Here is a 22,405-nt window from a genome sequence, read left to right on the forward strand (position 1 = left end):
AGGTCAGCTGTTGGTCCTCTCACAGACTGCTTAGAAAGTCCTTTTGGTGTGGGACCTGGTAGACAGACAGACAGACAGACAGACAGATAGATAGATAGATAGATAGATATGCATGCATGGAAGGATGAATGGAGTCTTCCACAGTACATACAGACCCATCCCAGCTTGTTTCATTAGCCACATCCTGAAAGTGATCACCTGGTCTCCATACACAGACAGGAACACAGAATGAGATGATTTTCTGCAGACAATCATGCTCCTCCGTCTCATATGATCTCCCATAGATGAACTCACGTGAGAGCTACAAAGACCCTATTGTTTTGATTTTCATACTAACATGATGACACATGCTGAACCAGTAAATTGACAAGTTGGCTTGTGTTCTGATTTAAATTATAGTTTAGCCTCAAATCAATCATTCAGAGTAATTTACTCATACTTCATTGTTTGTGAGGTCCTGCTTCAAGAAGTAATAAAAAAATGTGAAAAATTCTTATAGCAATCACAATAATAATTTTGTATGACTCACGTGACTGAATAGCATTAGGTCAAGCTCCCTCATGGGGAAATATACATATATGTTCAGAGAATCAGATAGAAGGGCAGGGCTAGAAGGTTTTTCCAAAGTAGCCTATGGACTAATGTAAGGTAAAGGTTTGTAGGTGAAGGTGTGACCTGCTGTGCAGCATAATATACTTCATGGGTTAAAATTTTTTTTTTTACTTGTTACATACAGGTCCTGATCACAAAAGTCTAAGTCTATTTTGGTGTTTTGGGTTGTAATCACAATGCAGACTTATAAGCATGATGCAAATGAGATTCCATTCAGTTTATTTTTCAACGCTTTGGTGTTGAACTCTGTTGGGTGGACTCATAATACTGACCGAGGAAAATGAGAACATGTAAATGGTTCCAAACAAACAAACAAACACCACCTTACTGGTTAGTGTATAATGTGTGAAGAGAGGGAATAACCAGCAGGAAATGGCTTATCGATGTCAGCAATTTGACAAATGCGAGTACGGGCCCCCAGGAACCGAGTTTATGTCAATATAAATTGCTATGTAATTTGGCTAGTCAACAGTTTTACAGGGAGAGATTTTTCCATTCATGGAAGAATAAAGTGCTTCTGGACTCCTGAACGCTTTTCACAAAACTCACTGACAGAGTGCAACATAACATGCCACACTCAGTAAAGGGCAATAAAGGAATGCATGTACACCGCATGCAGCTCAACGGATTCTCCTCAATTCATATTAATATGTAAATGTTATAGCAGGTCACTTTTAACTGCAGAAAGATGCATGTTTGTCTCTGAGAGGAAACTGGGTCATATTTGTAACCTTACATCAGAAACACTGCTCTGCCCAGCCATCGAGTGACATATGTCACGGTCTGGTTTTGTTGTTTGCTGACATGCAGGGCAGCACAATAACTGCATTTAGCTACTCAGTGGACTGGCTGGCAGATGACTGTAAACAGAGGTGTTTTTCTTTCCGTGGCAGACAGCAGGGTCCGGGAAGCTGGGCCCCACCACTCTGTCTCTGGAAGTGCAGCAAACACAAACCACACGAGTAATGGGGGGGCGGGGGGGGGGGCGTAAGCCCACTCGCTGGGTGGTCTGGCCGCTGAATGTTTATGATCTAAGCCAACCTAATCCAACTGGCTTGTTTAAGGGAATTGAGAATGATTTACAAGAGCTGTGGCAGCCAGCAATAGGAAATCGGCGGAAATGGAGGCAAATCTTGGAGTGTGGAGCAGGCCGACAGAGAAGATTCAGAACCTCCACTGTGTTCAGTATAACACTGAAGACGACTCTGTCCTCGGTGCCCCAGCCGCTAATGCATCACTCATGGGGTTTTGTGTTTCTGAATCCAGAGCTCATTGGTTCTGTAACGGGATATAACATGCTACACCTGTATTTAAACAGATCTCATTGCTATTTAGCTGACAGACCCACAGAGGACATGGTGTAAATCACACATCCACATTCCACTGTTTTACCGCTTTAATATTATGCTGAAGCACCTCCTGGTCTTAAGTAATTTCAGATGGAGAAGAGAAAACGGAAGTACAATGATATCATGCTCTCACAAGGAATCATGCATTTTTTAAAATCTTCCAGCATGAAACCTTCCTGACAAATTAGTGCACTCTAAATATTTAAAAACAGAAATGCAGTTTTCTGTTTTGTCTTGCCTGTACAGTTCATGAGCTTTTCCTTCATCTTTCTCTCATGACTTCTTATGTTCTTATGTTCTTATGAATGTGCAGGACCCAGTAATCTATATCCATTCCATCGATAAACAAAGTGCATGCTTACATTGTTTAGCTCTGCATTGTGGTATGTCTCTTGCTTGACCTTTTAAACTCCCTAATAGCACAGAGGGTAATTGCTCAGAAAGTGCCAGTGACATGAGCTGACCTTAATTTCAGCCAGAAACCATTTAATGTCTGTGATACGTATTCAGCTACAAACTATCTCACCAAAAAAAGGCACAGAATCAATACAAATGCATATAAACAGCGAGCTTTCCCCAGATATGCTGGCGTGAATGTCGTCGGTCATCATGACAGGACACCATGAACGAGATTCATCCAGACAAGCTAGCATGAACAGGGTTGACGGTCCAGACAGGCCATGAACACAACTGACCCTCATGACAGGCAACAATGAATGCAGTCATTTGTCTAAACAGACTGGTGTGAACATGGTCAGCCATCATGACAGAATGGCGTGAATGCAATGCGGTCGGCCATCATGACAGAATGGCGTGAACGCGGTCAGCCATCGTGACAAAATGACGTGAATGCAATGCGGTCGGCCATCGTGACAGAATGGTGTGAATGCGATGCGGTCGGCCATCGTGACAGAATGGCATGAATGTGGTCAGCCACCATGAAAGAATGGCGTGAATGCAATATGGTCGGCCATCGTGACAGAATGGCATGAATGCAATGCGGTCGGCCATCATGACAGAATGGCATGAATGCAATGCGGTCGGCCATCATGACAGAATGGCGTGAACGCGGTCGGCAATCATGACAGAATGCCGTGAACGCGGTCGGCCATCATGACAGAATGCCGTGAACGCGGTCGGCCATCATGACAGAATGGTGTGAACGCGGTCGGCCATCATGACAGAATGGCGTGAACGCGGTCGGCCATCATGACAGAATGGCGTGAATGCAATGTGGTCAGCCATCGTGACAGAATGGCGTGAATGCAATGCGGTCGGCCATCATGACAGAATGGCGTAAATGCAATGCAGTCGGCCATCATGACAGAAATGGCGTGAACGTGGTCGGCCATCATGACAGTCTGCCATGAACATGGTTATCCATACTATCATGCCGGATGTAAACGTGGTCAGCCAACCTGGAGGGGGGACATTTGGATACATTGTTTGATCCGATTCTGTGTTTCATTCCTATTCTATGTGTGCTTTATGTCTTTCTCTCTCTTGCTGAATGGAAATCCCTCATTAGCTATATTAGCCAGCATCATGTGTGCTGCTCTGCATAATTGGACTGTCTCCAGGTGCAGACCCCCAGCAACTCTCAGAGGTATCCATGATTACTGTTGCTGTTTGTGACTCATTAGCTGAGTACAGGCCCCTGCCACATTCCACTGAGCCTCTGCCAGCTGACCCTCCAGCACAACCCAAAACACCAGTGCTGGATGCCCCAGCACAGTGCATGCAAAATGTGCACTCTGCCAGCTGGGCAACTACAAATACTAAAGCTTAAAATGTTCATAAAGTAAATTAGTTTATGTACAAAATAACAAACCACAATAATATCAAAGATAGTACAGTATATCCCTTGTTTTACCAGTGCTATGGTTTCTGATATATTCCATGCATTTCCTAAATGTGCTGAATATTTAATTGTATCTGAATATTAAATTACAATGTTTATACTCCTATAAAAATGCAAATGAAGTTGTCTGTTCATTTATAACAAAGGTTAACCACACTGATACCAGAGCCACCAGGATACCTGTGTTTGATAGCTTCTAGTGAAAGAGTGGCCTTCTAAACATCATTTGTTTTCATTTCCTTGCTGTCTAGGTGGTCAGAGTTTTGATGGAAGCTGTCTGGGTAAATAGATTTTTCATGTAAATATGTGGACAGTCATTGTCAAAAATGTTTCAAAAGTAAGCCTGAAAAAGCTTTTCTCCTGATAGCCCATGGTTGCCCATGTCTTTACAGTGCTTCCCCCAGTTTTCCTTTGTGTTTTCTCCTCCATTTCTGTATGGCAGATTGTTCCAGCCTGCCCTGTTTTTCCAAAGCTTCCTCTCCAGCCGGCTACCAGCGAAGCTCATCTCCTTTCCAGAGAAAACAAAGCCGAGCCACATTCCCAGAGTTCAATTTGCTGTTACACGGTATGCCTGCGAATTGGGATTTGAGCTGTGGGTGGCTGGTTATGTGCATGGATCAGGGCCTGGAAATTACTGATGTGAATCCTTAGGACCTCCTTTCACAGCTATAGAAACAAATGGCAGAGTCTGAAAGAGGTTTCTTCACAGAACCTGCACCTTTCTAATTGGTGTCTGGTCAAAACATATTGATTTAATCTTTTATAGTCATAAAATGATTGGACATGATATGTATAATGTGGCATATTACAAGAATGCTTTTATTAATTGTATTCACTGGATGGGGAACACATACAGATTTTTTTCGTCATCAGCCGCCCCCACCCCCCCCCGTAAATCTTATTGGTAGCAGTCTGATAGCCAGTCTGTGGAAGGTATCGTGGAGAAGTTGGCAAAATTTATTGTAGGCAAATCATTGAGGGAATTTAATTGTGTCACTTAGCCGTAGACCTAGTCAGTGGTGGCACATGAAAGAAGAGAGAGAGACCTGGTGAACCACACAAAGTGCTCCGGGGTGCTGTATAAATGACCTGACCCCAAGCTTTGCTCTCAACTCTGTGTGTGTGTGTGTGTGTGTGTGTGTGTACATTAGGGCTATCAGATGATTAATTTTCCTAAGCACTATTAATCACATTAACAGAGTGATTAATTGGCTATTTGGTCATGTTATAATTTGTTGAAAATATATTACAATTATATTCACCTACAGGAAAACATTTGCTGGTCAGATACTTTAATTTATCATTGAACAAATAAGTTAATGAGATTTAAACCAAAATTTCAATGTAATTTACATTTACACAATTAATCAAAGTAGCAGCACAAGAGACAAGAATGTTTCTACGTATGTATGTATTTTTTAAAATCTACTTATGATTAAGGATGAAAGTTGAAGACTCCAATGTGAATTTTATATGCACGTGATTTCCATCAGTAGATTCAAATTTACCATTTAAAGGTTCATTTGTAATGTGTCATGTAATGAGTGATAAAAAGCAAAGAACTTCATTTTGTTATTAAAGGATTTATCCCTTTTTTTCCTGTTTTCTGACTTAATCAGCCGTCATGAACCAATAACATTAAACTAATATTCTCACGCCGGCTTTGTCCAAATCAAACTTCTGGTCAGAAATATACAGGCGTGATTATAGTAACCCAAGGTTGCCAACTTTGGTAAACTGGCTAGGGTGATTTTCAATTTGAGACAAGTCTGCACACACACCAGTAACACAAATGGAAGTATATGGGTCATTCTTACAAACTCATTACTATAACATACATTTTCTCTGATTTCTAAATTAGCATACTGACAACGCTGAATCTAATCTGATCTAATTATGGTAATTCAAATTTATACACTGTAATAATAAATACATGCATATACCACTATGTGTGCGAGTCTCTTGTCTCTTCATTCCTTTGTTCTATGAACAAACTTGCCATGGTGCTTCAAATCAGCAGCGGCGTCTGTGGTCAGTGTACTGAGACTGTCATAGTCACTCTTTTAGAATGAAGTGATCAATGGGAGATGCTTGGTGTATTAGAACTACCAGGTCAGCCATTGGCTAGTTGTCATCGTGACCATTTTGTTGATACAGTTTACTAATAGGCTGATTTCCTGAAGGCAGTTGTTGAAGTTAAAATTCTGGCCCAATCTCAATGTCTCCCCTAAGCCCTAAACCCTCACAGACTTCGGGAAGTGTGCTTGTGATTAAAAGGTTCAAATCCCTGACCAGCAAGGCACCACTTGAGCAAGGTACTGTCCTCAAGCACTGCTCCCTGGGCAGTAAATAATAGCTGCCCCCTGCTATGTCATGATGTCACTTATGGGTTAAATGCAGAGGACACATTTTGTTGTTGTGCACTGTCTACTGTGGTGCATCAGCAATGACAAATATTCACTTCAGTTAACTGATGTTGCCTGGTAAGTGATTGAGTGTGAGAGGCTGCAAGGGCTAGAAATGGTATAAATAGGAATGAGACGGCACCTCACGTTACCTTAGCAATGCCACAACATGTTCCTTACTATTGTGGATTTGGGACTGGTTGTGTTAGGATTTGCACTTTCTTCATGGCCAGGGCACTTAAGGGACCAACTGCCTATTTTGAACATATTTCAAGTTCTTGCCTTAGAGTGGATGAGAGGTAACTGTCAAATAATCAGTTTGCTAGTTTATGTCATCATCATTAAGCAATAACTAAAAGCAATGTTTTTTTTTTTTTTTACCATTTATGCTTCCGGGCTTCCCCAGGAAACCCTGTATGCATAAAGGGCTCAAAATGACTGTGAGAGAGTCCTCATTTACTTGAGTATTTGGGAGAATGGGACAGCCCTAAACCCTCAAGGACTTAGAAGGAATGTGCCTCAAAGCCAGTGAGTGTGGACGCTGGGATTGAGCCAATAAATCTCTAATGTCAAAGAATGCAAGACATGTATCAAGAGAGATTAATTCTTTATGTCGTTGTATCAATATGTTCGTTCAGAGACCAAGACAAAAATAAAATAACTATTTTGTTCCTTCGTTGCACATCTCTATTATACTTGGGGAGCAAGGGAATCGTATCAAGTTAACTACCAATTCAATTAATGAAATTGGTCACATTACAAGATGCTGCCAAATATACCACAATTCATTCATAATACTGTGTTGTATTTTTTTTTTTGGCTTGTGGGGCAGTCGGGGGGGTTGCCCAGGGTGCCATACAAGCTAGAACCGGAACTGGTTATAATGTATGTTTATAATAAATATATTAAAATGCTAATATAAAAAAAAAATTGTTTACTATTGTTTAGTTTTCACAAGTTGGAGATCTGGCACATTATAAAGATTTAATCTACGCCCCACCGTGCCTGTGGGGTGGTTTTTAAGCCAGCTAACAGGAGTCTGTGTCTGTACAGCCATAAACAAATATGTGTCTGTTTGACATTACATGGTAGTTACTTAGGTATACCATTATGTGTCTGAAATGGTTCTTACTGTTATGTCACAGAAAATGTTGGTTAGAGTGCAAATAAGAAGTTAATAGAATATATATAATTAGACACATAACATAAATAATAGAAATGATAGATGACAACAACTGGACATTAATACATACACAAAGAAATACAGTTACCAAGCATGGTGAGGAAAGATCGTACAAATTGGCATGTACTGTAAGTGGAATGCAAGGCTATAAATAAATAGATGTAGTTTCAGAGAAATGTGTCATAACAAGAACAAAGAGCATTCGGATAAAAACATATTTATTGGCTTTCACGTTTCCAGTTGATCCATCCGGTAACTGTAGAAATTACCGAGGTCCTGCGGGAGGAGTGGGGATTAGTTTCTATTTCATGAAATAAATATGTGTGCTCGTTTAGCATGAAATTACTTGTGAAAGTAATTATAATATATAATAATATAACCCATACAATTATTCATTAGTGTTTGTGTGAATAAGTTCATGGCTGTTCAATAGAGGATCAATCCAGACCCAACTCTCGTTACGGAGCCCGGAATCGAAAAAAGTGCTGCGCTTCCCACCGGAGCGAATTAAACGCCGCACCTACGTCATCCTCCGCTCTTGTGTCAACTTCGGTTAATGCTGTTCGCATCCTGCTGTCTGTTTGTAAGTGTTGTTGATATATATATTAATACATTTTTAAACACTTATGTGATTTAAGATTGTCCGCTAAACCCGTTCGTGTCTCAGTTTCGCTCAACCTATCATCGGCCTGCACGGCTTTCTGCAGACCGCGGACTCCGTTTATTTGAAGGTACGTGACATTAAAAAACAAACGTCTACCTCGTTAATGCGCGGGCACCCGTGTGGGCCCGTGTATTAACACACGCTAGCCGGCCTCCTTAGTTTATAATCTTGTTGTTAACACCGTAAGATCATTTTTACAAAATGATGTTCCGGTGTGTTTGACTAGCCCAGTGCTATAGTTTTAATATGAGCGTTTTAGCTGTACGTAATCGCCCCCAGCACATCTATAAGGGCGCCGTTGAGTGCGGGGCTTTCTCCCCAGCCGCTTCGCTGGTGCACGTACCAGACTTCCCAAGTGACAGATGGAGCTGCAGGCGGTCTTAATGGCGGCTGGAGGGGGCTCTCGGATGATGGAGCTCACGTACAGCACCCCCAAACCTCTGCTGCCCGTTGGAAACAAGCCCCTCATCTGGTACCCCCTCAGTCTGCTCGAGAAGGTCGGCTTTGAAGGTGAGTCTGCGTTCTCATGGCAGGCAGCAGGGACAATGATGCCTGTAGACTTACACCACCAATGGAATTGATTACTGTATTATTATATAATTGAATAACACTAATAACATTGTAATGTATTCAGCGTCACTATAATTGCTCCAGGGCTGACAGCTACTTCTGTTTTGATTTTCCCATATTCCTAAATAATAATGCCTCCATATCACTACTTAGCAAATTGAAGAACAGTTTCACAAACAAACTGAAGTCAAACACCTTCCACGGCTTCCCTCAGTCACCATATATAACCATTAGTGACTATAAGTGAGACACTCTGTAGCACAGAGTGAGAAATATAAATATTTTAGTATAAATCTGCAATAATGGGACTGCTTTTTTTAGTGTTATTACATTCTAGATTATAAAACCTGGAAATGATTATATCAGTTTTTCCATTTAATCTCAAATGTACTTTTTTGTGAAAGCCATACTTAAAATCTTACTCATTTGTTGATCATGCTTGACCTCTTTCTGTGTTTCATGCTACTGGTGTGTCAATGTGCTGAGCCAGCCTGAATTACATTAGCTTCCAGTCTTTACCCACAGTCCCCTTCCACTGCTGCTTTTCTCCCAAAGAGGTCATTGTCATCACCACCAAGGAGGTCCAGAAGGAGCTGCAGAAGCTGCTGTCTACAGACACCAGGCTAAAGCTGGACATTGTGCCTGTCCAGGAGGATGCCGATATGGGGACAGCAGATGCCCTGAGGTACATCCAACAGAAGATCAAGGTGAGACTTGGAGGTGCAGAGCACTGGCTCTGCTCACATGGGGCCTGTGAACTGGCTGTTCTGAAAGATGACTGGCTAGGAAGCACATTTAAAGCTGTGTGCAGCACCACCCTCAATAACTTCATTTCTATTGGTTATTTTGTTATTATCATTAATCAGTCTCCCATGATTTTCTTAAGCACACATCATGACGATAATCATTTATTCTGTGGACCAGCTCTGTTATGAAGCCCTGACATATGCAAAGTTATGTACTATAAAAATGGGTTAAATATAGTCATGCTGTTAAGTTCAGAGTGCAGTGATTTTACCAAACTCCATACAAATGTTCGGTGACAGCAGGTATGGGTAACTGTAGGGGTTATTAGTAATGATATATTACTGACAGATTGATGTCTGTTTCAGACATCCTGTAAAACAGAGAAAATCAAGTTTATAAAGTTTCAAGTCAGGTGATTGGAAGAAGTGGACTGTCTGTGAGCTAAACATGCTGCACTCAATAGGATGTATACGATGTCTGAACCCCTTGATGTTTGTTCAATTTGGCAGACTGATGTACTTGTGGTGAGCTGTGACCTAATCAGCGACACCGCCTTGCATCAGGTTGTGGACCTCTTTCGGGCTCATGACGCCACTCTTGCTATGCTAATGAGCAAAGCCCACGAGTTCACGGAGACAGTTCCTGGTCAGAAGGGGAAGAAAAAAGCTGGTACGCATCCTCTGGGAAAAATGACAGCACATTTCTGGAGCTCTGGGAACCTGTCATTGACATTGCCTGTAATTCCCTTTCTTTATGTTGTGCTGATGGCTGGCTGTGTGACCCCAGGCTTCTTACCTTAGTCTGTATAATTATCTCAGCGGAAAAATGACGACTCTGTGCCGCTGGGTTTCTGATGCTGGCTTTGGCATGCTGCTGATACATATCTTCACTGCACTTGGGCTCAGGCGAGCAGCGGGATTTTGTGGGTGTGGACACCTCAGGGAAGAGGCTTCTCTTTATGGCCAATGAAGCTGACCTGGATGAAGATCTTGTCATTAGAAAATCAATTGTGCGCCGGTGAGTATGTAGTCCAAAAGGCCCCTCCCCTTTGGTCGTGACTGATGTCTTATGTCGTACCTTAAATTAATGCCAGCCTAAGCATGAGAATTACCAAGAATCTGTTGAAGATTGTTGAACACTCAATAAAGTTCCTGGGGGGGATCTGGGTCCCTTCTGCTTTAGTGAGGAAGCAATAAAAAATGCCAATAGGATGTTGGGTTATATCTCTAGGTGTGTGGAGTTGAAGTCAAGGGAGGTGATGCTATGATTATATATTTCCTTGGTAAGCCCCCCCTAGAATATTGTGTGCAGGTTTGGTCACCATACCTTAAGAAGGACATTGCTGCCTTAGAAAAGGTGCAACGAAGAGCTACGAGAATGATTCCTGGTCTTAGAGGAATGTCTTAGGTTAGCTGAGCTGAATCTGTTCAGCCTTGGGCAAAGGAGACTAAGGGGGGGACATGATCCAGGTCTATAAGATTCTAACAGGTCTGCATGCTGTTCAGCCAAATGGCTATTTCAATATTAGTTTAAATACTATAACTCGTGAAATTAGCAGGAGAACATTTTAAAATGAATTTGAAAAAGCACTTCTTTACACAACGTGTAGTTAGAGTATGGAATAGTCTTCCTGCTAGTGTAGCGTAAGCTAAAACCCTGGGTTCCTTTAAATCAGAGCTAGATAAGATTTTAACAACTCTGAGCTATTAGTTAAGTTCTCCCCAAATGAGCTTGATGGGCTGAATGGCCTCCTCTCGTTTGTAAATTTCTTATGCTCTTATGTAGTGCATAGACAAGGTAGATAGTGAACAGAGAATCTTCACTTACACTTTAATCGTCTGGTTTCTCCTCCTCGAAGTGTGCAGCTGTCCTGCAGCTTCCGCACTGTTGTGCTTTGGTTACTGCATGCATATGCTGCATTGGATGTCATGAGTTTTGTTGCTATTCTGAGGTAGCATTTCCTGCTGTTACACTTCTGTATGAGCTGACTGTGAGGCAGATCAGCAGCTTTAAGAAAAAGTTTTTATAGTTTCTGCTTTGTTGGATTATGTTCTGATGTCATGCCCAAGACACCCTGACAAGCACAAAGCTTCCTGGGCATTCCTGTAGCAATGAGCTCATGGGTGGTAAACGCTAGTTAGAGATGCCCCCCCTCACTTTCTCCTCATTGGTTGCCCTCCAGGGCATTTCCCCCCCCCCTAGCAATAGGGGTGCTTTGGCTCACATTATCTGTTGTAGTGGCTCTGACTTTAAGGTGCAGCCCGGAAGGGTGTGAACCAGTCCTGGGACATTATTGTGTCAGACACTGGCTGTAAACTGACTGGGGGGTCCCCCAGTGCCTCAGTCTCAAATATCCCACAGCAGTGAGTCGGCTACTGTTGCCATGGCAATTTCCACAGGGAGGGGAGGCCTTAAAGCTTGGTGGATGACAGGGGACAGCACCATGCCAGGTCATGGATTTTTATGATTCCCCAGATGTTCTCACAAAGCACTTTGAAAGGATCCTTTGAATTATTTAAAAGCTCAGTGAGTTTGAAGCTATTTGTAAGCACTTTTGGGCCATTCAGTTGTGAAGAGGCTCTGTAGTGATTAATTTAAATTCACATTTTATTACTGTAATGTGGTTTGATCTGAAATGTGTATTTATGATCAAGTGCTTTTCTATGATTTATGTATTACATTACTGTATGCTCTGAGGAGTGGAGCTCTCTGCCCTAGGTCTAGATAAAATCCTAATGGTGACTGTACATTTGCTGTTGCTGCACCCCCATCTATGGAATGCTATCTCACATTAGGTCTGCATCTTTGATTTCAGTTTTCAAGTCTAGATTGACTTATTTATTGCCATTTAATAGTCCTTAACCATGATTTGTGCTGTTTTGGTGAAGCTTAATTGAGCAGTCGGAATGCTTATTGGTATTTTATGTGATTATTTGTTATTTATCTGCTAACTGGAATTTTATTAATGATGTTAATAATTCCATTATTTTAATTGTGCTATAGCAATTAACCTGACTCTGCTGTGACTCCATCCGAACTCTGACTTGGCTCTGGCCCTGGCTAGGTTCTGCCCTGGCTGAGCTCTAACTCCGCACAGATTCTACCTTGACTCAGCTCTGGCTCTGCCCTGACTCCGCCTTTATTCTTTTACACAGTCATCCACAAATGCACATCAGAACCGGTCTTGTGGATGCCCACCTTTACTGCCTGAAGAGATCAGTGTTGGACTTCTTAGCAGAAAACAAGTAAGAGTGATCTTGGCATTTCTTCTGGCATGTCTGGTATAAACAGTTCTGCAAACTGTGCTCATGCAGGAAGTGTGCTAGTGAAAATGTTACTGAACAAAAGTAAAACAGAAAAGAAAAAGTGGGGAATGTGCGGCATATCCCATAGGTCTCCGGCCGACGTGCGGCGTATCCCATAGGTCTCCGGCCGACGTGCCGCGTATCCCATAGGTCTCCGGCCGACGTGCCGCGTATCCCATAGGTCTCCGGCCGACGTGCCGCGTATCCCATAGGTCTCCGGCCGACGTGCCGCGTATCCCATAGGTCTCCGGCCGACGTGCGGCGTATCCCATAGGTCTCCGGCCGACGTGCGGCGTATCCCATAGGTCTCCGGCCGACGTGCGGCGTATCCCATAGGTCTCCGGCCAACGTGCAGCGTATCCCATAGGTCTCCGGCCGACTGGTTAAGCAATGGCTGTTCTAAATGTTTTTTTTCTCCAGCTGCACTGGTTTAATGCGTTACAGATGGTATGCTACACTGACATGTTTACTGGTGAGCCATGCTGGTGATGTTTAGCTGTTTAAAAATGCAGACCCTCCCCCCAGGTGGGATTAGCACGGGAGGCTGGGTGGATTCAGTCCCCTCTCTTTAAAACACAGCAGACCTGTTTGTCCCTGACACTTCCCAGCACTTTGACATGTTAATTCCTGGTCCCACTGATATAAATATCATTTCAGCTAATCTGCCCCTAGGCGTGGGTAACCCCCCAAAATACATGGGTAACCCCCAGGAGAAATGGGTAACCATGGGTAACCCCCAAAAGACATGCGTAACCCCCAAAACACATGGGTAACCATGGGTAACCCCCAAAAGGTACGGGTAACCCCCAAAAGAGACGTCTCTTCCTCCTGCTCCATTCTTTCTTCAAAGTGGGTTGACTTTTTTTTTTTTTTAACCTTTTCCTCCCCTTCACATCCGTCTGTTCCCTCTCTCCCTCTCCATTCCTCTCAAAGCAGTTTTCATTGGAGTGCCCAAGAAGAAAAATGAACAGAGTAACTGTTGTTTCTTTCTCGGTATTGAGATGGAAATTCTAATCTCCCTTAAAAAGAAGAGGGAGAGAGAGAGAGAGACAGAGAGAGAGAGACAGGCGGACTGCATTAGAAAGAGTGAAAGGGAAATGAAATTGCCTGCGGGTGTACATGAAAGTTTGAAAACATGATTTGCCCTGATCCTTTCTAAAGTGTTAGGGAGACGAGGGCCGCTGTGTCCCCTGGCCTGAGTGGGGGGCCCCCTCTCTCCCCATTTAATCCACATGGCCTGAATGGTGCCGCTCTGTAAAATGCTACATGGATATTAGCCGTTATCTCATTCATGGGCTGTTCATTAATCACTGATGTGCTGACTGTCAGTAGCAGCTTTGCACAGTAAAATCTCATTTTTATCAATGTTTCCCATTTTTCTAACAGTAATGTCCTGATTAATGTGCTGTTTATTGTGGCCTTTTTAAAATCACTTTGTTCTTCCAGGTCCATCTCCTCTATTCGAGGTGAGCTAGTACCGTGTTTGGTACGTAAACAGTTCTCCAGGTCCACTGGTTTGCAGAAGACCAGGGAACAGTCAGATCGGAACCTGAGCAAAAAGGACCGAATTGCAAACTCGGGTCAGTCTTTCAGTACCACGGTAACCACCATCTGGACAGATAAAAAAAAAATATATTGAATGTAATTAATAGCTATTTGTTTTTTATTCTAAGCAGATGCGGTTATAGATTTACCTGAAATCTGAAACAGTTTGTTAAAATTAGTCTTCCATTTTTAACCTATTAACCTATCAGTCATCTGTTTTGTAGTTAACTGGTATCGATTGATGGTCCTGTCCCAAGGGTGTTTCTGTTTCCCTATTAAAAATGAAACACAAGCTCATAAACAGACCCTCGCACAATGATTATCACAATCATAGACCCTGTGGGTGTGACGCAAAACAAATTTCTTAATTTTGCTTGCAGTGCTGAGACAGATTCTTACATCCATGGTGTACAAATGGAGAAAACCCAGCACCATGTGAGATGGGGTTAAAGCAAAGATCACAAGGGTGACCATACTCAAGAGCTCATGGCAAACCACTCACCTGTGCTTGTGTCATGCAGTGGCTGATATCTGATGTGAGCGAAGGAGTTTTTAAGGGAAATGCTGAACAGGAGCTACCTTTGTGGCTGTGTAGCCAGCAGCAGCCACTAGGGCTCCAGTGCTCTCTGAATGATCTACAAGCCGCTGCAAGATATTTCTTCTCTGGAATAACTTGCAGGCTTCTTCACAGAATGGCCAATGCCAAAAAGGTGTTTTGAATGAATTGCTTTAAGTACCTAACCGTTTTAGTCAAATTTAGTAGCAATAAATTGGTTCTGTTGCTTCAAGCAACAACCTAATACCACAAACTGCTGGAAATCAGCTGCTGCAAGGCTGACTGTGATCCTGCCTCCTTGTCTCCTCGGACTCTCTTGCTGTTAGAGAACCACTTTTCCTTCGGGGACAGTGACCTCCACCAGCTGGCCCTGGCAAGATCCTGCTGGAATGACCACCGCGGGGACATGAGCGATGCATACCACGGTGCCCGTTTGCGCTGTTATGTGCACGTCATGGAACAGGGCGTGTGTTACCGTGTCAACACCCTGGCGGCTTACATCGAGGCCAACCGCCTGGTGAGAGAGCGTGATGAGGAGGTTGGGGTTAGGGTCTGGTCACGGTGAGGGCATCAAGAGGAGGGCAGGGTTAGGGTGGGGTGATTGAGCTGTTACATAGATGAGACGGATATGAAATGAAATGGTTTATAATTTTTTTGTAAAATTTAAAGAGGGAAGTTTCTGCCTGATCAAATGAACGATTCTTTATTCACTTTGGTTACTTTTAGTTCTGCTTCTAGTTTTTTCTGTTTCTTTTTTTCTCTTGTGTGCCCAGGCATCTAAGCTGTTGGAGGAACCTGCTGTGCATCCATCCGCCATGGTCTCTGAGCAGGGCCAGGTCAGCAGCACCAGCTTCTGGATGCCTTAGTGACTCAGATGCTGGGGTCACGTGACACAGACTCCTTGTGTTGTGACTTGATGTTGATTTACCTATTATTACATTGATCTGAGGTTATTTGTGATCTACACTCACCTAAAGGATTATTAGGAACACCATACTAATACGGTGTTTGACCCCCTTTCACCTTCAGAACTGCCTTAATTCTACGTGGCATTGATTCAACAAGGTGCTGAAAGCATTCTTTAGAAATGTTGGCCCATATTAATAGGCTAGCATCTTGCAGTTGATGGAGATTTGTGGGATGCACATCCAGGGCACGAAGCTCCCGTTCCACCACATCCCAAAGATGCTCTATTGGGTTGAGATCTGGTGACTGTGGGGGCCATTGTAGTACAGTGAACTCATTGTCATGTTCAAGAAACCAATTTGAAATGATTCGAGCTTTGTGACATGGTGCATTATCCTGCTGGAAGTAGCCATCAGAGGATGGGTACATGGTGGTCATAAAGGGATGGACATGGTCGGAAACAATGCTCAGGTAGGCCGTGGCATTTAAACGATGCCCAATTGGCACTAAGGGCCTAAAGTGTGCCAAGAAAACATCCCCCACACCATTACACCACCACCACCAGCCTGCACAGTGGTAACAAGGCATGATGGATCCATGTTCTCATTCTGTTTACGGCAAATTCTGACTCTACCATTTGAATGTCTCAACAGAAATCGAGACTCATCAGACCAGGCAACATTTTTCCAGTCTTCAACTGTCCAATTTTGGTCAGCTTGTGCAAATTGTAGCCTCTTTTTCCTATTTGTAGTGGAGATGAGTGGTACCCTGTGGGGTCTTCTGCTGTTGTAGCCCATCTGCCTCAAGGTTGTGCGTGTTGTGGCTTCACAAATGCTTTGCTGCATACCTCGGTTGTAACGAGTGGTTATTTCAGTCAAAGTTGCTCTTCTATCAGCTTGAATCAGTCGGCCCATTCTCCTCTGACCTCTAGCATCAACAAGGCATTTTCACCCACAGGACTGCCGCATACTGGATGTTTTTCCCTTTGCACACCATTCTTTGTAAACCCTAGAAATGGTTGTGCGTGAAAATCCCAGTAACTGAGCAGATTGTGAAATACTCAGACCGGCCCGTCTGGCACCAACAACCATGCCACGCTCAAAATTGCTTAAATCACCTTTCTTTCCAATTCTTACATTCAGTTTGGAGTTCAGGAGATTGTCTTGACCAGGACCACACCCCTAAATGCATTGAAGCAACTGCCATGTGATTGGTTGATTAGATAATTGCATTAATGAGAAATTGAACAGGTGTTCCTAATAATCCTTTAGGTGAGTGTATATTAGCATGTAAAATACCTTTTTCGCTGATGAAAGATGTCTCCTTAAGGCTTTGTTGTGTGAGTACTGTGAATATTATGTGTGAGTATGCCGAGTGAGTATGTTGTGCAAGTGTGCTATGTGAATACTGTGAGTATGCTATGTGAATACTGTGAGTATGCTATGTGAATACTGTGAGTATGCTATGTGAGTATGCTGTGTGAATATGCCGTGTGAATATGCCGTGTGAATATGCCGTGTGAGTACTTGTTTCTTGTTTGTCAGGTTGGAGCCGACAGCATTGTTGGGGCTTTATGTCAGATTGGGGACAGAACATCGATCAAACGGTCAACTATCGGGGCATCCTCAACCATAAAAGAGAAGGTCAAAGTCACCAATTCCATCATCATGAGTGGCGTTACCATTGAGGATGGGTGAGTCTGGGCCCCCTGCTGTCCCTCACGGGTTTGTAGGGACCTCAGCGATTCCTCAAATTTGCAAAATTTGCAAATGTAAGGTTCAAAAGTCAGATGGCAGCACAACAAACCTCTTAACCACCTCAAAATAAAACACCCAATAGAGGATGTTGTTTTTTATTTTAGGTTTTGTTACCTTATAGGGCTATATATTTTTTAATTAAAGGAACTAATTTGGTTGTACTGTTCATTAACTTGTAAAAAAGTCTTAAAAACCAACATGAAAAAGAATAGTGATAAGATTGTGGATTGTTATCCTTCTTTAAAAAATTGAGATATTTTTGCAATATCGCCCATCCCTACGTACTTGTATAATATCCACTGTATGTTCTGTCTTAATTCCAGAGAACGTCTCTCTCTCTGTTTTGCTGCATAAGGCACATGTGATTGTTGGTTCTCTTCTCATGATAGCAGAATGAGCTGAATGAGAACAGATATAATGAGGGAAGAATGTCCACAAGTTAATCAATCACAGGTGGCATTTTTCTCTCAGTTGGTTAAAAACATAGTGAAGTCTGTGGGTGGGAAAGACTGCATTCATCACACTGTTTCACACTGCAGTTGCCATCTCTCACCCTGAACATGCATCACACACATTCAGACAGTCTGATGTACATAGGTGTTTGTTATGACTGTGTCACACACTGCACACATGATGTCACACACTTTCAGTCTGATATGCATGTGTATTTGCGATGACAGTGTAAACATCATCACACACTGCACTCTCTGACACACACACACTCAGTCTGACATGCATGCATGTTTGTGATAAGTGTCACACACTGCACACAGTGTCTTACATATTCAGTCTGATGTGCATGTGTGTTTGTGATGACAGTGTTTTAATTGGTAGAGTCTGTGCTGAATGTTTTGTGAAATTATGCCATTATTGTTGTGAATTGGAAGTGACCAGTCCTTAAATGCGGAGTCAATCTTGTTGATGTTCATGTTTTGTTCTGATTGTCCATTCAGGGAGCTATAGTATTTAAAGCTGCCTTCATGCATCAGATATGAGCAAATCTCAAACACACAGAGCTGCTTAATTTGAGACAGTCACTTGCCTGTGTGAGACACCCTTTCCAAACCCTCACAGCTCCATACTTGTCACAGGTGTAACATTCAAGGTAGCGTTATCTGCAACCAAGCTGTGATTGGCCGAGGTGCAGACATCAAGTATTGCCTGGTGGGGAGCGGCCAGCGAATTGAAGCAGAGGGTGAGTTCTTGGGAGACACCCATAAAGCCCCGTCTGGAATGTTGCATCATTTAACAAGCGTGTCTGGCTGTGTGTGGTCTGGGAGGTCACAGTGACATGACAGGGTGCTGCCCCCCGCACTGGCAGTGCATGATAGCACAGCATCTGTGGCAGCTTTGTGAGGGCCTTAAACGCTCTGGGCGCTTCCATTTTCAGTCCAGTCTTCTAGCTAGCTTTGTCGCACCTCAAAAACACCCATTTAACCAGGAATGAAGACTACAGATGATGCATGTCTTTGGAAATATTATGGGATTGTTTTTTTTGTGGTTTGATTTGGGTTCATTGAACCTGTCCAGCAAAGCTGCACAAATTGGAAAAATTTCTATTTTTTTGTGATAGATATTGCAGTGTTTTTAAAGCAAAAAAGTAGTTGAAATATGTCCCCAAAATAAACAGGGGAAATAGGTAAGAAGAATTATCTATCTATCTAGTCTGTCAGTGTTGGTGGTGTTGGTGGTGCTTAAAAATTACTTGCTATTTCTATGGAATCCAAGATGTCTTTTAGTGAACACTTCTTGTTCACTTCTCTCCCCCTATTCATTTTGTTAAACTTCTCAGAAACACACCACACTATCCCTGCATCAAATAGCAGCTCTGATTTATACTAGATCACCTTGACAAGGAACAGTCATTGAAAGTCATTGAAATTGCAAAGCTTGTTTTATATGATAAAAAAAAAATGTTTTCGCAAAACTCATTGATTACCTCTGTTTGGTGAATCTTACCATGGGGGCTCCTCCCTCCCTCCATTCTTGGTAAATTTTGTCAAATTTTATTGCCAAGATTTCAAAATACTGGAATAGCATTACTTTTGAAGATACCGTCCCGTCAGAATGCTGTATACCATACTATAATGTGCCCACAGTATGACGGTAAGAAAAGTCAGGTACTGCCCAAGCATCACACATCGAGCAGGCCTAATGTCCAGGTGTTGTGCTGAAAATGATCAAATGATGCAACTAAAATGATGTAAATCCCTGATGGAAGTGGCTGTTCAGTAATGACATTTCACCACACCTCTGGCTATATATAAAACACCATACAGCTGAACCTTATCCCATTCACCCTGAATGGCCTGTTCGTTCATGCTGAGCATTTTTCCTGTATCCAGGTTGCCGGCTAGAGAGGTTTTGTGAGTGGAGTGTTCAATTTCAGGGATTCTCTTTTGTACACTTCACCTCTGATGTATGACAGGATGATGCTGATGAGGTTTTATTTGTTAATGGATAGTCCTTTGGTTTGGCCAATGGTTTGTCGGACCTTTGTGAAGATTGGAGCTACTGTAGCTGGAGGTGACCAGCTCGCAGTATGGTTGGGTTAGGGTACCTGGCACTGACCGTCCTTTGGAACGGTTGGGGTTATATTATCTGATGGTGAGCGAGCTGCGAAACGGTTGGGGTTAGGGAATCCAGCAGCGACCAGCCCACATTAAGAGTACCCAGTGGTGACTGGCCTGCAGTACAGTTAGGGTATCCAGCAGTCACCGGTCTGCAGTACAGTCAGGTTTAGGGTATCCAGCAATTATGGGCCTGCAGTACAGTCAGGGTTAGGGTACTCAGTGGTGACTAGCCTGCGGTGCTGTCAGGGTTAAGGTACCAGGCAGTGACCGGCCTGCAGTACAGTCAGGGTTAGGGTACCCAGTGGTGACCGGTCTGCAGTACAGTCAGGGTTAGGGTATCCGGTATTGATGGGCCTGTGATACCATTGGGGTTATGATACCTGATGGTGACCGGCTCAGGATATGATCAGGGTTAGGGCACCTGGCGTAGGACCCTATGAGTTGAATTTTTTTTTTTCCTAATTCCGTTTTTTTTTTTTTTTAGTTTTTTTTTTTGGATTTAATCTGATCTGTTTCATATTTAAAAATTTTATAAGCTAGTCAAGCAAAAAGAGCCTTTAAGTAGACAAAAGCCTCATAGTTTTTAGAGTATGATGTTTTGTGCTCTGTCTATTGCCTGTATCCATTTTTGTCTCCTTAAAGGCTGTTTTCTTTCCGTGCTGTGTGTGTGTAGTTGAGTTTATTTTTGCTAGCTGTTTTACTGTTGTACAGTAAAGGAGCCTGCTAAAAATCAAACTTTGTGATTGTCCATCTCATGATCTCTGCCACTCCAGCGTCCAGATATTTTATGCATTTTACCAACAACATATTTATGATTTATTAAATCTGGTCAGCAGATTGATCTTTCATTTTCTGCAGAATAAAAAGAACATTGTAACATTTTTCCGCTAATAAGCACTGCCTGTTTCACCACCAGCACCAGCGATACTAGAAAAAAGCATAACTATCGGTAGAATTTCCTGATGCAGAAATATGGAGATTCAAGCAAAAACGTATTTATTGATGCATTACATGCAACCAAGAAAATGTAACAAATAATTTCATCTGCTCAATTTTTGCTCTGCTATTCTATCCGTTTCCCCCACAATTCGGCATAACTTTAAGTTAGCACTGGTACCTGTAGTCAACCAATCAACAAAATATCCGCAAATTCCATGTGATTCCGCCTTTATAAGTAAATACTGTTTTCATACCTACTGAATCCTGTGCTGGTGATGAATTTTTGATACTTTTTTGAGTCTGAGCTAAGAAGGTGAGATGTGCTTATATGATGGGGCATTTTATAGTTTCATTAGTGGTAGTATAGATTGCTTTATTCAGAGTCTCTTGTTTTCATTTATTTTGAATACATCGTTCTGGTCTTTGGCGCCTTAAGGTTATATGAACACCCTTGGATCAATGTGTGCGGCTGCGCTGCATGCAGGGTCTCTGTGTCCCTCATCCGGATTGTGGCAGCAGTCTGGTCTTTGGTGCCTTAAGGTTATATGAACACCCTTGGATCAGTGTGCGCGGCTGCGCTGCATGCAGGGTCACACTGGTGACCGCGTGGGTTCCTCGTCTTGGTAGGCGCTGCCCTCATCACGTTACGAAGTTTATTTCATTAGATTTTATATTAAGGTATTGAAATACTTATGGTATATTTGAAGTGTGTTTATGCATGTATTTTAATTGCCTCATTTTAATCTTTGAGGAGACCATCACCTAGCTTTCTATAGCACAGTCAGTTGTGACTCTCAGCCATGATATTCATGAGAATGGTGGGGGTTTCTCTGATGTTGGCCTCTGACAATGGCTCATCAATGCAGACGCTTGCACGCACAAAGCCCCAACTCAATGTCCAAACTCATCATTCTCCCCTCAGCTGAAAGAACCAATGAGGTCATTGTTGGAACTGACCAGCTTATGGAGATCTAGAGACACAGAGAGGAGTAACACTGAAGGTGATCCAGAGGCACGGACAGACAGCAGGCCAGTCCTGGGGGAGCCCAGTGGACATGGCGAGCCAGCTGACCTACCTGTAAGCACGCCGAGCTGGACGCACCGCTTGTATGCCGCCGCCTTCCCTGGACACCCTTCTTCTTGCCTTTTTTTATATTGTGTCTGAATAAAGATTTATTTATGTCAACAAGTTTCTGGTCCTGCTTATTTTTTGCTTATGCAGCCAAACTGGCTGATAGATGTTCGTCAGTGTGCCCAGCTCCTTAGCCTCTCTGCCATCTTACAGCCCTCTGTCTGCAGGCCCTCTTTGCAATGAGAATTGGGCCACAAAGGGGTTAATTTTATTTGTTCTCCGGACCACCCAGTGAGATCTCAAACAGTAACCCGCCCCAGACACACACACACACACTTCCACTGAAATCTCCAAAGAAGGA

At 42.9% G+C, this 22,405-nt stretch overlaps 1 protein-coding gene across 5 annotated transcripts; it reads left to right on the forward strand.

The window, feature by feature from the left end:
• The first annotated feature begins 7,879 nt into the window (after nt 1-7,879).
• eif2b3 (eukaryotic translation initiation factor 2B, subunit 3 gamma) lies at nt 7,880-22,161 on the forward strand. Of its 5 annotated transcripts, none has more exons than XM_023798679.2 (13): nt 7,880-7,993; nt 8,078-8,141; nt 8,354-8,584; nt 9,200-9,351; nt 9,901-10,060; nt 10,297-10,408; nt 12,547-12,636; nt 14,143-14,276; nt 15,124-15,314; nt 15,571-15,633; nt 17,248-17,396; nt 18,552-18,655; nt 21,895-22,161. In XM_023798679.2, exons 3-13 carry the CDS (start codon nt 8,437-8,439, stop codon nt 21,945-21,947), a joined length of 1,356 nt encoding a protein of 451 aa, XP_023654447.1. In that variant the 5' UTR covers nt 7,880-7,993; nt 8,078-8,141; nt 8,354-8,436; the 3' UTR covers nt 21,948-22,161. The 5 variants fall into 5 exon arrangements, with proteins under 5 accessions (XP_023654447.1, XP_023654446.1, XP_023654449.1 ...); XM_023798678.2 differs by having other exon boundaries at nt 8,397-8,584; XM_023798681.2 differs by having other exon boundaries at nt 7,893-7,993; nt 8,118-8,141; nt 8,397-8,584.
• Nucleotides 22,162-22,405: the final 244 nt, after the last annotated feature.

Source organism: Paramormyrops kingsleyae, chromosome 21, assembly GCF_048594095.1.
Source record: "Paramormyrops kingsleyae isolate MSU_618 chromosome 21, PKINGS_0.4, whole genome shotgun sequence".
NCBI classification, from domain to species: domain Eukaryota; kingdom Metazoa; phylum Chordata; class Actinopteri; order Osteoglossiformes; family Mormyridae; genus Paramormyrops; species Paramormyrops kingsleyae.

What these genes read in the sequence shown, in the direction of transcription:
- eif2b3 (XM_023798679.2), top strand. Translation starts at nt 8,437, where the DNA reads ATGGAGCTGCAGGCGGTCTTAATGGCGGCTGGAGGGGGCTCTCGGATG. An exon ending in AGAAAATCAATTGTGCGCCG is followed by an intron (nt 10,409 to 12,546) that starts GTGAGTATGTAG and finishes TCTTTTACACAG; the next exon opens with TCATCCACAAATGCACATCA. An exon ending in GACTTCTTAGCAGAAAACAA is followed by an intron (nt 12,637 to 14,142) that starts GTAAGAGTGATC and finishes TTGTTCTTCCAG; the next exon opens with GTCCATCTCCTCTATTCGAG.